General features: G+C 41.6%; 1 protein-coding gene across 1 annotated transcript in view; it reads left to right on the top strand.

Moving 5' to 3' along the window:
• The window catches only part of CCDC170 (coiled-coil domain containing 170), a 102,964-nt gene that overhangs the window by 21,538 nt on the left and 67,451 nt on the right, over positions 1-13,975 (top strand). The window contains exons 2-5 of the mRNA XM_012810109.2: positions 2,708-2,836; positions 4,676-4,932; positions 9,422-9,566; positions 12,716-12,901. Coding sequence (XP_012665563.2) covers positions 2,708-2,836; positions 4,676-4,932; positions 9,422-9,566; positions 12,716-12,901 — 717 coding nt within the window. The remainder of the gene's footprint in view (positions 1-2,707; positions 2,837-4,675; positions 4,933-9,421; positions 9,567-12,715; positions 12,902-13,975) is intronic.

Genomic DNA, 13,975 nt, shown 5'->3' with positions numbered 1-13,975 from the left:
ACAGCTCACAGCAACCTCCAACTCCTGGGCTCAAGTGAGTCTCCTGCCTCCGCCTCCCAAGTTGCTGGGATCACAGGCACCCGCCACAACGCCTGGCTATTTTTTTTTTTTTCCAGTTGCAGCCATCATTGTTGTTTGATGGGCCTGACTTCGAACCCGCCACCTTAGGTGTATGTGGCTGACGCCTTAGCCACCAAGCCACAGACACCGAGCCCACCTCCCTATTCTTAAATCAATTTCCTTTGTTATCTGTTTTTCCTGTCTTTTGTGTTTATTTCAGTTTGAAATTCTGCAATCGTTAATGTGATTATTTGATAAATACTCTTTCCTTTATTAGACAGTAAGCTCAGTGCCTGATGCAGAGTAGTCTTTAGATAAATATTCGTTAGTGGATAATCCCCAGTTAGCTGGACTCTGAAGGGCAATTTGGACTCAGCAACTATTTTCTAAACTCAGTAATCAAGGAGGTCATGCTTCAGTGTCAAGGTAATGATATCTTTTTTTTTTTATTAAATGATAGCTGTGTACATTAAGGCAAACATGGGGTACAGTGCAGTGTTTTCATATACAATTTGTAATGATATCTTAATACATAGTTCTTTCACCCATGAACATTTGAAGATAGTAATGCTTTTGGTACTGTTCTACATTAGATTGCAACCTCCTAAAACAAAGGACCATTTATGGATTGTGTTATCTTGCTCATAATAGCATATGCATATTCATTAGATACAATACTTTTTATAGGGAGGAGATATGAGATAATGGTACGACGACGACATCATTTCCTAAAAAAGAAGATGTCAGTCACTGAAAGACATAATCAGATTTTCCCATAATTCTTTGGGGAACTTATTTTCCTAAAAAATTTATAAAATGGTGCACTATACACAGCAGGCCAAATCTCTCCTACGTGACCTCCATCCTCACCCAGCCTTATTTAGGAAGTACACCTGTGTGGGGAGAAGGGCGGAGACCCGTCTGACAACTGCGGGAGTCTGAACATGGTTTTCTGATAAGCGGTTCCGTTGAACGTTGCTCTGCTTCCCCCCAGCGTACACATCTACCGTCATCTTGATTGTGTTGTGATTGGCAAACACCAGCTGTTACTAAGTACTGAAGGTTTTCCTTGACATTTGGTAGGTTGACTCACACTAGTCGTGACAACATTTGTTGTGAAGTTAAGGACTTTAAGATAAGTTAGCATTCATAAGTATATCAAACAGAAGTCCCTGGCAGTCATAAATGAGTTTTCCTGATGAGCCCGCTGACGCCATTTACATAGATGTTCCAGCAGAGCCTACTTTATGCGACCTCTTTTATATTCCTTCAGAAATGAATGGCTTTCTTGCATGTCTTTTCCAAAGAGGTGGATGTTTGGGTTTTTTTTCTTTTTTTTGAGACAGTTTCACTATGTTGCCTGGTAGAGTGCTACAGTGTCACAGCTCATAGCAACCTCTAACTCCTGGGCTTCAGCGATTCTCTTGCCTCAGCCTCCCAAGTAGCTGGAACTACAGGCGCCTGCCACAATGCCTGGCTATTTTTTGTTGCAGTTTGACCGGAGCCGGGTTTGAACCTGCCACCCTTGGTGTATGGGGCCGGTGCCCTACTCACTGAGCCACAGGTGCCAGTATGTGGTTCTTTTTTAAACATTTAAATTGGCTGCCAAGCTGCCAATGCTGGAATTTTTATATATATCCAAAAAGTTTGGATATATGGCTTGTCCTGAAAAATCGGAATGATTTAGCCATGCTGATATCCCGATTTCTGCATCAGCAGCCATCAGTGGAGCTGAGAACCACTCCCTTCTAGATGGGCCTGGTGTGGCCATGCACAGCCACCCTGTTCCTAACCTTATGCATTCATTTGAATCAACTTCATCAGCCCATGAGAAGTGATCAGACTGAGAATAAAAAGCGTAGTTGATAATTATAAAGGAGATGGCTTTTTACATTTAGATCACATGATCTTTTAAATACATAAACGAGACCCCTTATTCAACAGACAAGAGAAGAATTGATCATTTTTGTGATCTGGAAACAGGAGAACAATGAAAACTACCCTGTCTCCCTCTGACACAGTATGTAGTGTTGATTCTCTTCTGACTGTTGATTCTAGGCAAAGGTCAAATAGCATTTCAGTTGGGTGGAGGGAAATTCTCTACAGTGGCAAAGGCCAATTGGGTAATTCCTTTTTTTTTTTTTGAGACAGAACCTCAAGCCCTGGGTAGAGTGCCGTGGCATCACAGCTCACAGCAACCTCCAACTCCTGGGCTCAAGCGAGTCTCCTGCCTCAGCCTCCCAAGCAGCTGGGACCACAGGCGCCCGCCACAATGCCTGGCTATCTTTTGGTTGCAGCCATCATCGTTGTTTGGTGGGCCCAGGCTGGATTCGAACCCACCACCTTAGGTGTATGTGGCTGGTGCCTTAGGCGCTTGAGCCACAGGTGCCGAGCCAATTGGGTAATTCTTAAATGCCATGTATCACCGTCATCCTGGGTGTGCATCATTTGTGCCTGGGCTGCCTCCTGCCTCTCTTTGAATTTTGAGAACAAGAACAAAATGGTCTGGAAAACAGTACTTTCTGGGTGGCACTTGGACACATTTGGGATGCCAAGGATGCTTCTGTCTTTAATTTTGCTTTGCATAGCTGCACAGAAAAAAATTAATGGTCTTTTTTATATTTTATCTTTTGGGGAATTCTACCAGGAAACTTATGATCATCTTCTGGATGTTCAGGTTACTCGGGAGCAATTAAACCACCATCGGAACCTGGCTGAAAATGCCCGAAGTGAACTTGCAGCAACTCTGGTCAAATTCGAATGTGCCCAGTCCGAGGTAAGGTTATGCATCTCTACCAATTAGAAAAGGGCCTTCTTAGCTTCTTATAAAATAAAAGAGAGCTTAGAGACAATTAGAAACAAGACAGTGGGATACAGATTTAAACCTCTTGGCAACAGTGACACTAATCCTCTTACTGTGGGCCTATCTCCTAGAATTTCTACAAGGTTATGCATTTGCCGTGCTGCAAAGTAAGGTGGCTTGGGCTGGGTTTTCAATCCCAGAGGAGCTACACAGCCTTGAAAGACAGGGGCACCTGAGGATTTGGGTGGATGGTCTATGGGCCTTGGAGAACTTTCGCCTCTCCCAGTATATTTAATGAAGATTTATTTATTTAATGAAGATTGCCTGTAATTTGGAATTCTGAACTCCTGTGATAGTTCCAACTTGGTTGGGGAATCTCAGAAGACGTCTGAGATCCATCTACTTTCCAGGCTACATCAGGTCTAGAGGGGAGTTTCTGAGAAAGCCTCCCTAAGCTCATTCCGCTCATAGCCTGGTAGCTTGAGGTGTCCTAGACAGGCCTGTAAGGTTTCACTAAGGCTGCCTGAACCACACAGAAAGATAAGTTGATGCATGTGTGTGCGTGAATAAATGTATATATATGTACTCACCATTCTAAATAAGTATACAAGGTCTGACAAAAGTCTGGCAAACTTATCCTAGAAAAAGAGCTGCATTCCTATTGCTGAGGATCCCTTATGGTGATCTTTGAAGTACCCTCTTTGGGAAGCTATGCACTGAAGCCAGTGCTGAGTCCACCCTTCAAAACAATTTCAGAATTCTTTTTCTGGAATGACCATCAGAGCTGTTGTCATACGGCACTCAAATATATGTAACAACAATAGCGAATGCCACTCAGCAAGACACTGCCATACATTTACATGAACACAGCTACGAGATACTGATGACCAAGGTTATGAGACCTTACCGAGTTGTTTGTACAGTGCTTCCCACAGAAGTGCATGGTGCCAAGTTTGTGAACTTGACTGTCAGAACTCATACAGCGACGGCTCTGATGCTCAAGGGTGGACTAGATGCTGGCATTGGTACACAACTTCCCAAGGGGAGCACTTCAAAGGTGGCCATGGTGATGTTCATCCATGGGCTATGTATCACTTTTTCTAGGATGAATTTGAGAACTTAATTGTTAGAATTAATTGTACACTTTCATGAAGTTTTCTTACAGGGTAGATTTGACATCCTAACTCTATAGTGCGCATATGTTGTTTAGCATTTTGCCACAAAACTCATACAAGTGAAAATGTTGCCTTTGTATAAATATTGTAAGGATTTCCCTTTTCTTCCATGTTTTACCCAGAAATTGGCATATTATTTTTCTTTATGACCCACAGTTAGAGTCCAGAAGACAAGCCGGAGAAATTTAGTGATACATCGAATAGTTTGTATTTACTTGGGAAACAGTTAACAGCTATGAAATTATAAACAATATGGCTTGTAGGTTCTTGGTCTCACTGTTTATCAACAGCAATAGCAGTAACATGGATTTAGAAATGGGTAACCATTACAAAATATTTTATTGCTTTTTTTGAGATACGTATCACAAATGTCTCCTGGAGAGTGAAACTAAATCAGCGTAAGACAATGCACGTTTTTTGAAAGAGACAGAACATGATGTTGATTCCTTAGGTATAACTTCCCATTTGGTAAGATAGATACAAATATTTAAAAGAAAAGAAATCGGATTAAGTCATGAATAAAAGCAGAACATTTTAAATTGTAGTTTTGGCTTTCTTAGAGATACTTCAAACTTATATTGTTAAGTTCTTCCCCCCCCCCCGCCCTTTTTTGTTTAACGTTTTTTTCCCATGGTAGCTTCGAGACCTCCGATCCAAGATGCTTTCTAAAGAAGCCTCCTGTCAGGAGCTGAAGGCTGAAATGGAGAGCTACAAAGAAAACAGCGCCAGAAAATCATCTCTCCTCACCTCCTTGAGAGACAGAGTTCAGGAGTTAGAAGAAGAATCAGCGGCGCTTTCCAATTCTAAAATCAGAACAGAAATCGCAGCTCAGTCTGCAATCAAGGACAACCAGGAATTAAAGAAGAAAATCGTGGAACTAGACGAAAAATTACAGTAAGGGGGCTGCAGCGTATTTCTCAGTGTAGCTAGCAGCAGGATATGAGCTTTTGATAGCAGGATACATCGTTGAATGTACTGGCATTTTGCATTAGTTGGTCCTGAGACTCGATTCGGGGGAAAAAAATTATTTCTTGACCTCGAATATTTTTTGGAGTCTTAAAAAACATTTTCCCAGGCTTATTTCTCAATGTCGCTAAGAATGCCAACAAACACAGCATTGTCCTAAGCAATGCATTTATGCTCTATCCATTAGGACTACAAATGCTTATATACACAATTCAGAAAATGATTCTAAGTAGAGGATTTACCTGGAGGTGGTGGGGTAGTGCACAGTGAGTGGGAAGCTTTTATTCAGTAGCTGGTTACACAAATATCCCAGGAGCCAGACGACTCCAAGCCACCCTGGGCACCCCTCTGTAGGTCTGCCCGTTTATGCAGAGAACTTACCAGACCTAGGTTTTCCACACTGTGTTCTGACAAGAGATAATGAATGAAAAAAAAAATAAGGAACAAGTTGTTGCTGAAATACTTTTAAAACATTCTACCTATGATTTAAATATCTTTATTGATAAAATGCTTTATTTACTTTAATTCTTCTTAAAAAATAATATTATTAGCTACTGTTCTGTTCCTCTCCTTAACCCCTTAAATGTTGCCTGGACTCATGGTCTCCAATGTGTCTCCCCTCCCCTCTGTCTTGAATATGCTTCACTGGAAACCACTTGTCAAGGTCACCGGTGAGTGCACAGTGCAGGTTGAAGGGTCCATCTTTTCTTATGTAACTAATCAGCAGTATCAGTCACTGTAGATCTTTCTACTTGAACCACTTACTTCCCTGGGCTTCCCCAGGCATCCTACACACCCAGTTTTTATCTTACTTTCCTAGCCATCTGCTTTGCTGTTCCTCCTGGCCTCCTCATCTTTGAAATCTGGGCGTGCTTCCGAGCTCAGTCTTTGACCCTCTTCTCATTTTTATCTAAATCCACTCTCTTGGTGATCTCACGGCTAAATGCTGCTGACTCCCACATTTTGATATCTAGCCTCGCTCTCCTCCCGGAACCCAAGACTCACACATCTTACTACTTACTAGACATTTCCACATGGATGTTCAGCAGCCATCTGAAACTTAATGTGTCTCGAACTGAGCTCTTGGTATTTCCACAAAATCTTCCTGTACTTTGCTTCATTTCATGCAATGATAATTCCATTCTTTTAGTTCATTAGGTCAAAATTCTGGGTATCATCCTGTGTTCTCTTTCTCCCTCACACTCAGTGCCTTTTTCTTCAGCAAATCCCATCATACCTATCCTCAAAATGAATTTAAATTTTGTTCACCTTCGTTACCACTCTCTTGGGCCCAGCCACTATCATCTCTCACCTGGATTACTGCAATAGGTATTCATTACAGCAGCACCCACTCCTGGTACCAATTTCTGTCTGAGTCAATTTGAGTTGCTATAGCAAAAATACCATAAACTGTGTGGTTTCTAAAGCAGAAAGCTATTCCTCGTGGTTGTGGAGGTTGGAAAGTCCAAGATCAAGGTGCTGACCTGTGCAATTCCTGCTGAAGGCCTTTCTGGTTTGCAGATGATGCCCCCTTGCTGTGTTCTCACACTGCACAGAGAGCGGTCATCTCTCTTGCATCTCATCCTACTCATGAGGGCGGAGCCTAATTGCCTGCCAAAGGCCCCACTTCCACTTCCAAATACCATTATATTGGGGATTAAGGCTTAAACATATGAACTCCCTGGGGGACACAGACATTCCCTTTGTTGCAGTGGCTTTCCTTCTTCTGATGGCACTCCCTGTAGCCAGAGTGACCCTGTTAATAAAACACAAATCAGATTACATCAATCCTTGGCTCAGAGCATTCAGCAACTTCTCTTCTAAGGGTAAAGACAGTATTTTCCACGACTCAAAGGCTCATTCCAACCTGCATTTGCTGCTTTTGGCCCACAGAAGTGATGGTACCTCAGGACCTCTGCAAAGGCTCGTCCCTTTGCTTGCAAGGCAATTTCCCCGCTGCTGCATGGCTGACCCACCTTCATTCATTTAGGCCTTTACTCAGAAGGCGTCTTCTCAGTGGGGTCGTCTGTGTGTACATGTCTAAAATTTCACCCCTCAATATTTCTTACCCCCTTTTCTGCTTATTCTTCTCCAGTCCTTTTATAACAGGCTATATGTTTTACGTATATTAATATTTCCATTATTGTCTATCTTCCCAGCTAGAACATAAGCTTCCATGGCCAAGGATTTTCATCTGTTTTGTTTGTTATTGTACCTTTAGCACCTTTAATGTGGACAGGTGCACAGTAGGTGCTCAGTAAGTGTTTATTAAATAAGTGAGTCAAAAGAACGATATATGCTTATAATTTTTTAAATACAGAGGAATGCTAAGAAGAAATTAAAATTCCTCAAAACCTTATGACTACAGAAAAACTATAGCTAATATTTTGTTGAAGAGAATTTCAGACAGGTGTGTGCAAATGATGATATGTAATATTTTTACCGAATAATATGTTGTAAATATTTAAAAAATCATTTAGTATATTATTTTAAATAGTCCATTATATTCCATTGCTTGAAATATTGTAAATTACTCAATCAATTCCCTTTGTTGTTTCCTTTGGGAACTTAGGTTAGTCTTATTTAAAAAAATTTTATAACCTAAGCTGCAATGAATATCTTATGTGATTATGTTCTTAGGATAGATACTGAAACTTTGTTGGGTCAAGTGAAATGTGACTAGAAGTGGAAGTTTTTACAGCCCTTTGGAATGAAGAAATAATATTGAAAACTTGGGGTTAATATATGGGATCATATGTATAAATCAATCAGCATCATATCATTCATTAACTGTGCTTCCTATGGGTCTGAAAGACTGAATAAATATTACCTTTCATATGCTAAAAATAAGAATTCAGAGATATAGTGATGTTAGTCTTTTACGGTTACACATTTTTCTAAATAGACGTATGAGATGCTTTTGAGTATCTGCAATTACATGCTTTGTTACTCCTTGAATAGAATGAAAGAATTTGCAGTAAACACTCAACATGATAAAAAGGAAAAGCAATAATCAGGTTTATTATCTAGGATATTGAAAAAAAGGATGCTAAATTACTAAAATGATTCTAATTTGCCTTTAGAGTATGTCCATTTTTTGATGATCTCTTAGCCTCTAACATTTAAAGCATTATTTCCTCAAGCCTACCTGAGATTTGAAGTAAAACATTCATATCACACCATAAATCTGATTTTCCTTGACTGCCTGTTTCCAATACTCTTCTAATACTCTTCCTGGTACATTTTTAGTTGACACATAATAATTGTGCATATTTATGGGATACAGAGTGATATTGTGACACGTGTATACAATATATAATGATCAAATCAGGCTAATTAGCACATTTATCGTCTTGAGCATTTATCATTTCTTTGTGTTGTGAACGTTCAAAATCCTCTTCTAGCTTTTAAAAAATATACGCTAAAGTATTGCTCACTGTATTCACCCTGCAGCGCTACCTAACACTGGAAACGATTCCTCCTGCTAGTTGTAACTTAGTGTCTGTTAACCAACTTCTCTCTCCTTTCCTCCACACCTCTCTACCTTCTGATAACCACAATTCCACTCTCTACATCTACGAGCTCAATTTCTTTTAGCTTCCTACATGTGAGAACATGAAGTATTTCTGTTTATGTGCCTGACTTATTTCACTTAAAGTCCTGCAGTTGCATTCATGTCATGTTCATATTCATGACAGGGTTTCATTCTTTCATATGGCAGAATAATACTGCATTTTCTTTATCCATCTATCCATTAAGTGGATTCCATATCTTGGCTATTGTGAGTAAGGCTTCAATAAACACGGGAGTGCAGGTGATAAACTGACTTCCTTTTCTTTCTTCCAAGACTTCTTAAAGACTCAGGCTGTGTGAAAACTGACTGTGACTTTTGCTTGTGATTGAATGTCTCTGTTTCCCAGAGGAGGGAACCTTCTTTCTTCCTGGTGTATCTATTATAATTAGTCGTGGTCCTTATGGGTCACTGTACAACGTTGACAGTGAATGGAAAGAGAAACAAACCCTGGTCCTCTAGAACCATCGTAGAACACTCTCCTCCTTCTGTGAAGCCTCAGTAGACATTGTGGGAATGTGGACTGTGATCACACAGGTGGCAAAGGTCTGGGTGTGTTCCGGATGCCTGCCTCTCCCTTCGCGCATCTTAATTGGTTGAGGATGGGGACTCCGCTCTTCTTTCTAGGTCCCCCATGCCATGCAGATTTCCCTACATTGCTGCCCACTATAGGGGCCTGATATGGCTTCTACTTTTCTCCTTCGCTTGCATGACAATAATTAGCCCTGGGAAACTGCTGTGTTGAAAATGACAATTAGCTACTTCCTACAGAGAGCTTGGTTCCGACTTGATGAATGTTATTGTCTATGCTGTTAAACCCTGACTTATTTGTTATTTGCCTAACAGAAAGTGTTCAAAGGAAAATGAGGAGAGTAAGAAACAAATCTCAAAGAACTTCAGGAAACACGAGGAATTTCTATCTCAACTTGGTGACTGCCTGGATCCAGAAAGGAAGAATGAAAAGGCATCAGAAGAAGATTTAATTTTAAAGGTGTTTTTATGCAAATTAAAAAGACTCTAAATATGGTGCTTGTTCTGACACGTGACATGACAGGGAGTGTTGGGGTTGGGGTGGGGGTGGAGGGAGAATGGGACAGGAGCCCAAGGGTAGCACTAATTCAGTGTGTGACTGGGGCAAACTGCATTACCTCTCTGAGCCTCAATTCCAAGATCCTTTTTAGCATTATTTGGAATAATTATTCTCCAAAAGAGATTAACTGTTTTGTCTAAGATATATTTAGGTTGTCATATACAGCTAATTATTGATTTTAATGATGTATTTAAGAGAGTTGTTTTCCTTTTAGTTACAGACAGAAACACACACACAACTGTGTGTCCCACTTGGGATACTTACTGAGAGTAGGGTTAAGATTATGTCTAATGCACTTTTTAAATGTTACATTAATACTGCATGTTAGTAGTAAAAGTCCTATTTTAATGGTAGGCTACCATTAAGTTGGAAATTAATGACTAACTGAGCAGTTCAGTTCGCCCATAGTGCTTCATTAGGGTACATGAAAGTATTTGAGTACTTATGAAATCTTTGCTTAATTACAAACCTTTCCTAGCCTTGCTTTCTGACAGATTTCTGTGCAGCCATTTTTAGAAGTTACCTCTTGGGTGTCTACTAGTATCTTTTCAAGTGTCCTCTGTGAAAGCTGCACAGTGATTTCATTTGACTTTAGGAAGTGTTCCCCTTTACCAATACCTTTAGCTTAGGTCCACCCAATGGCCTCACTGGTGCTGGAGGCACTTCACCCTCCTCCCTGTGGCTGACATGTGACCACGATGGGCTCAGCTGTAAAAGCCCACTTCCCGCTGTAGTTTGGGGTTATCTTTCAAGCCAAGGGATGGAGAAAAGTGAAGGAAAATCAGAAGCTCCTTCTTTTAGGGCACCCTTTCCTCCAGCAGAGACAATCTCTACGGGCTAGTCTGGGGGTCTCACTGTGTTGAGCAGGCTGGTCTTGAACTTTGGCTGAGGCAGCGATCCTCCTGTCTCAAACCCCAAAGTGCTGAGATGACAGGTGTGAGCCACTGTGTCCAGCCTATTGTCTGTATTGCTGACACTTTGATGTCTGGGGCCCTGCTGACCCGGAGAGACTGCCCTTCCCGCCAGGGCTTCCAGACACAAACAGACCAATCCAGAGTCCAGACTCGAGCCACTTCCAGACCCTGGGGCCACTGTCCCTTTGCCCCTGATCAGATACCAGAGTCAGACACCAGACAGCTCAGGGATAGTCCCACTGCCTGAGAGTCACCAAAACCATTGAAACCAGCAAGTCTAAGCCTGCTCGCTCTGCCTGGCCGTTTCTCCCCTGGAAAGAAACAAGAAAGCCTCTTGCCCACGTTGTTCCCACTTCTCTCCTCCTGACTGGCCTGGTGCTTCCCCATGTGGCCCCGTGCGGCATGGCTTGCCCTTTTCTTTTGGGGACGATGAGTGTTTTGATGGTGATTGTTGATTTGTCGGCCTCGGCCCCTGAGTAATAATGAAATCTACAGTTTACAACACGTGGTAGGACTTTGGAGTGTTGGTGCCCCAACCATCTGAGCAGGTGTCTGTCTTTAAAAAACAAACAAAACCCTCCCATTGGGCAAAATCTTGAAGTCTGCTGTTTTGATCAAGTCGGCAGCCTCACTAGGGGTCCTGCCAAGAACAAAATTGCTCCAACTTCAAAGCCACATGCCCACACAGTACACACACATGCCCAAGGAGCCATGGTCGGAAAGGATGCATCCTAGTAATTAGCTTGACATTCAGATACCCATTTCACTGCTATTTAGGGAGTGCTTACTATGCTCTGGACACTGCTCTGGATGCTGGAGATACAGCAGCGAATGGTCAGGACTGAGTCTGTGCTCCGCTAGAGATTTCGTTATCAAGGGGTAAAGATAGGGAGGACATAAGCTACCAAGTACCTCTTGTGATCCCACCTAGTAAAGGGTGGCAGTGATGAAAAGCAAATCAGGATACAGGAGTGGGAAGGGAAGCAAGTTAGAGGTGTGGGATGGTAGCTTAGGAACAAAGGCCGAGGAGTGGGGAGTGATCATGTGAATGGGAGGAAAAGTGCTTGAGTGAGAGGGCGCAGTGCTGCGTTGGGAGCAGGGCACCATGTTGGCAGAGGACTGGGGCTCAGAGATAGGTCACTTCCACAGGCAGTTGTGACGCTGGCATTAACCCTGTCTTGTGGGGCTTTTTTAGAGACAGAGTTTTACTTTGTCACCCTTGGTAGAGTGCTTTGGCATCATAGCTCACATCAACCTCCAGCTCTTGGGCTTAGGTGATTCTCTTGCCTCAGCCTCCCGAGTAGCTAGGATTATAGGCGCCAGCCACAAAGCCTGGCTATTTTTTTTGTTGTTGTTGCAGTTTGGCTGGGGCCAGGTTTGAACCTGCCACCCTTGGTATATGGGGCCGGTGCATATACCACATATTGAGCCACAGGCACCGCCTGCCTGGCTATTTTTAGTGATGAGGTCTTGCTCTTGTTGAGGCTGGTGTCAAACTCTTGTGCTCAATAGATCCACCCACCTCCATCTCCCAGAGTGCTAGGATTTAAGGACAGGAGCCACTGTGTCCGGCTCCCCTGGTAAATCTTACAAATGCTCCCAGTTAGCAATCCTAAAGCAAAAAGTCCTGCAAGTCCCAGCCCTCAAGGACAATCACTGTTAGAGCACTTTATTCAGAATTTTTCTTTGCTTATATTAATTAGAAGAGTATTAAACAAAACCATAGTCCTGACTTCTCTATTCCCCCAGAGCCAGGTATGGCCCGGCCCGCAGGCAGCAGGCCCAGGGACTGTGGGCTGAATCCGACCCCCGCCCTTCCTGCCTGTGGTGACTCCCAGAGGTCACCTCCCCTGGAGGGTTTTGCAGCCTGAGGCTTGAGGGGCAGGTTCTGTCGGGAAGTTTTTGGCTTACCTCTCCACATCCTTGCCTTGTGGTTGCCTTTTGAATAATTTTAATTTGACCACTAGCTCTGTACCTAACAAAAGCATTTTGAGGCTCCCTTTGAAAATGTCATCCTTTGAGTCCATGCAGGCATTTTTTACTGTTTTGCTAATACATTGGGAGTAGCGAGTTGCTTTAGAGAAAGTGCATGGAATTGTTAATTTTTACAGGATAGCTGTAATTGCTTTTCTTCAGCTCAGAGAGCTGTGCAAAGAAAATGTATCCATGAAAGGACAGATTGTTACTCTTGAAGAGACTGTAAATGTCCATGAGATGGAGGCAAAAGCTAGCAGAGGAACGATCATGAGGCTGGCTTCAGAAGTCAACAGAGAGCAGAGAAAAGCTGCCTCCTGCGCTGAAGAGAAAGGCAAGCTGAACCAGGTACGGTATGGGAAGTGTGCGTGCGCATCTGTGATCGTATTTAGGGAGCAGAGATGGAAAAGTGGATGTTGAATGGGGCGCCAGAATTACTGAGCACAGTTTTAAAAGGCTGCTGTCAGGAGGAGGGCTGGGGACAATCTGGGACAAAGTAACCTGAACAGGCTATTTGAGAGAGAGATATATATATATATATATATATTTTTTTTTTTTTTCTAATTAGGAAAAAAAAGAATACAAAATACTTAAAAGTAAAGAATTTGTACAGATGACTTACTTTAGTTAACTTACAAGGATTTAAAGGAATTTAAATTTAATCTATTTGGAATAAATAGATCATATATTTATAAGATACAGGATTCTAAATGTATAAAAGATTATATGGTGAAAAGTTTTCCCCCTACTCCCCTCCCTAGCCACCCAGTTCTTCTCAGAGACAACCTCTCTATTGATGATTTCTTACATATACTTCTGGAAATATTTATACCCATAGATGCATATTTTATGTATTTATGTATTAATTTAGTTTCCAATATTTTATTAGGCAGTTTTTTCAACATACAGTACAGTTGAAAAAAAATCATCCAGTGATCACCATACATCCACCACAGACACTTTATAACTTCTTCTTCTTCACATGTAGGCAATTTGTTCATAGGGAGGCCACAAATTTTGTTTTTATTATTTTTAACAAAAATGGTGATATACTCTGAACACTATATGTTTCTCCTTTCACTTATTTTCAACATCCACGGCAATATGCTACACACCATTATGAGTAAGGTTGCTAGAATGATCTTATATTATTCCTCATGTGTGAGAATATATTAGTAAGACAAAGGCAAGAGGTAGGCTTGTTGGATCAAAAAGGACATGGATACCACAATTTTGAGAGCCATTGTCAAAGCACTGTGTCTCTTGATTCTAAACTTTTTTTTTTTATTAAATGATAGCTGTATACATTAATGCAAACATGGGGTATAGTGTAGTGTTTTCATATACAATTTGAAATATTTTCATCAAACTGGTTAACATAGACTTTGTGTCATTTACTTAGTTATTGTGTTAAAACATTTA

The sequence above is a fragment of the Otolemur garnettii genome, unplaced genomic scaffold (genome assembly GCF_000181295.1).
Source record: "Otolemur garnettii isolate 467f Iridium unplaced genomic scaffold, OtoGar3 scaffold00126, whole genome shotgun sequence".
In the NCBI taxonomy this organism is placed as follows: domain Eukaryota; kingdom Metazoa; phylum Chordata; class Mammalia; order Primates; family Galagidae; genus Otolemur; species Otolemur garnettii.
Note: the sequence above shows the minus strand (reverse complement) of the source record. Positions and strands in the feature narration are given on the sequence as shown.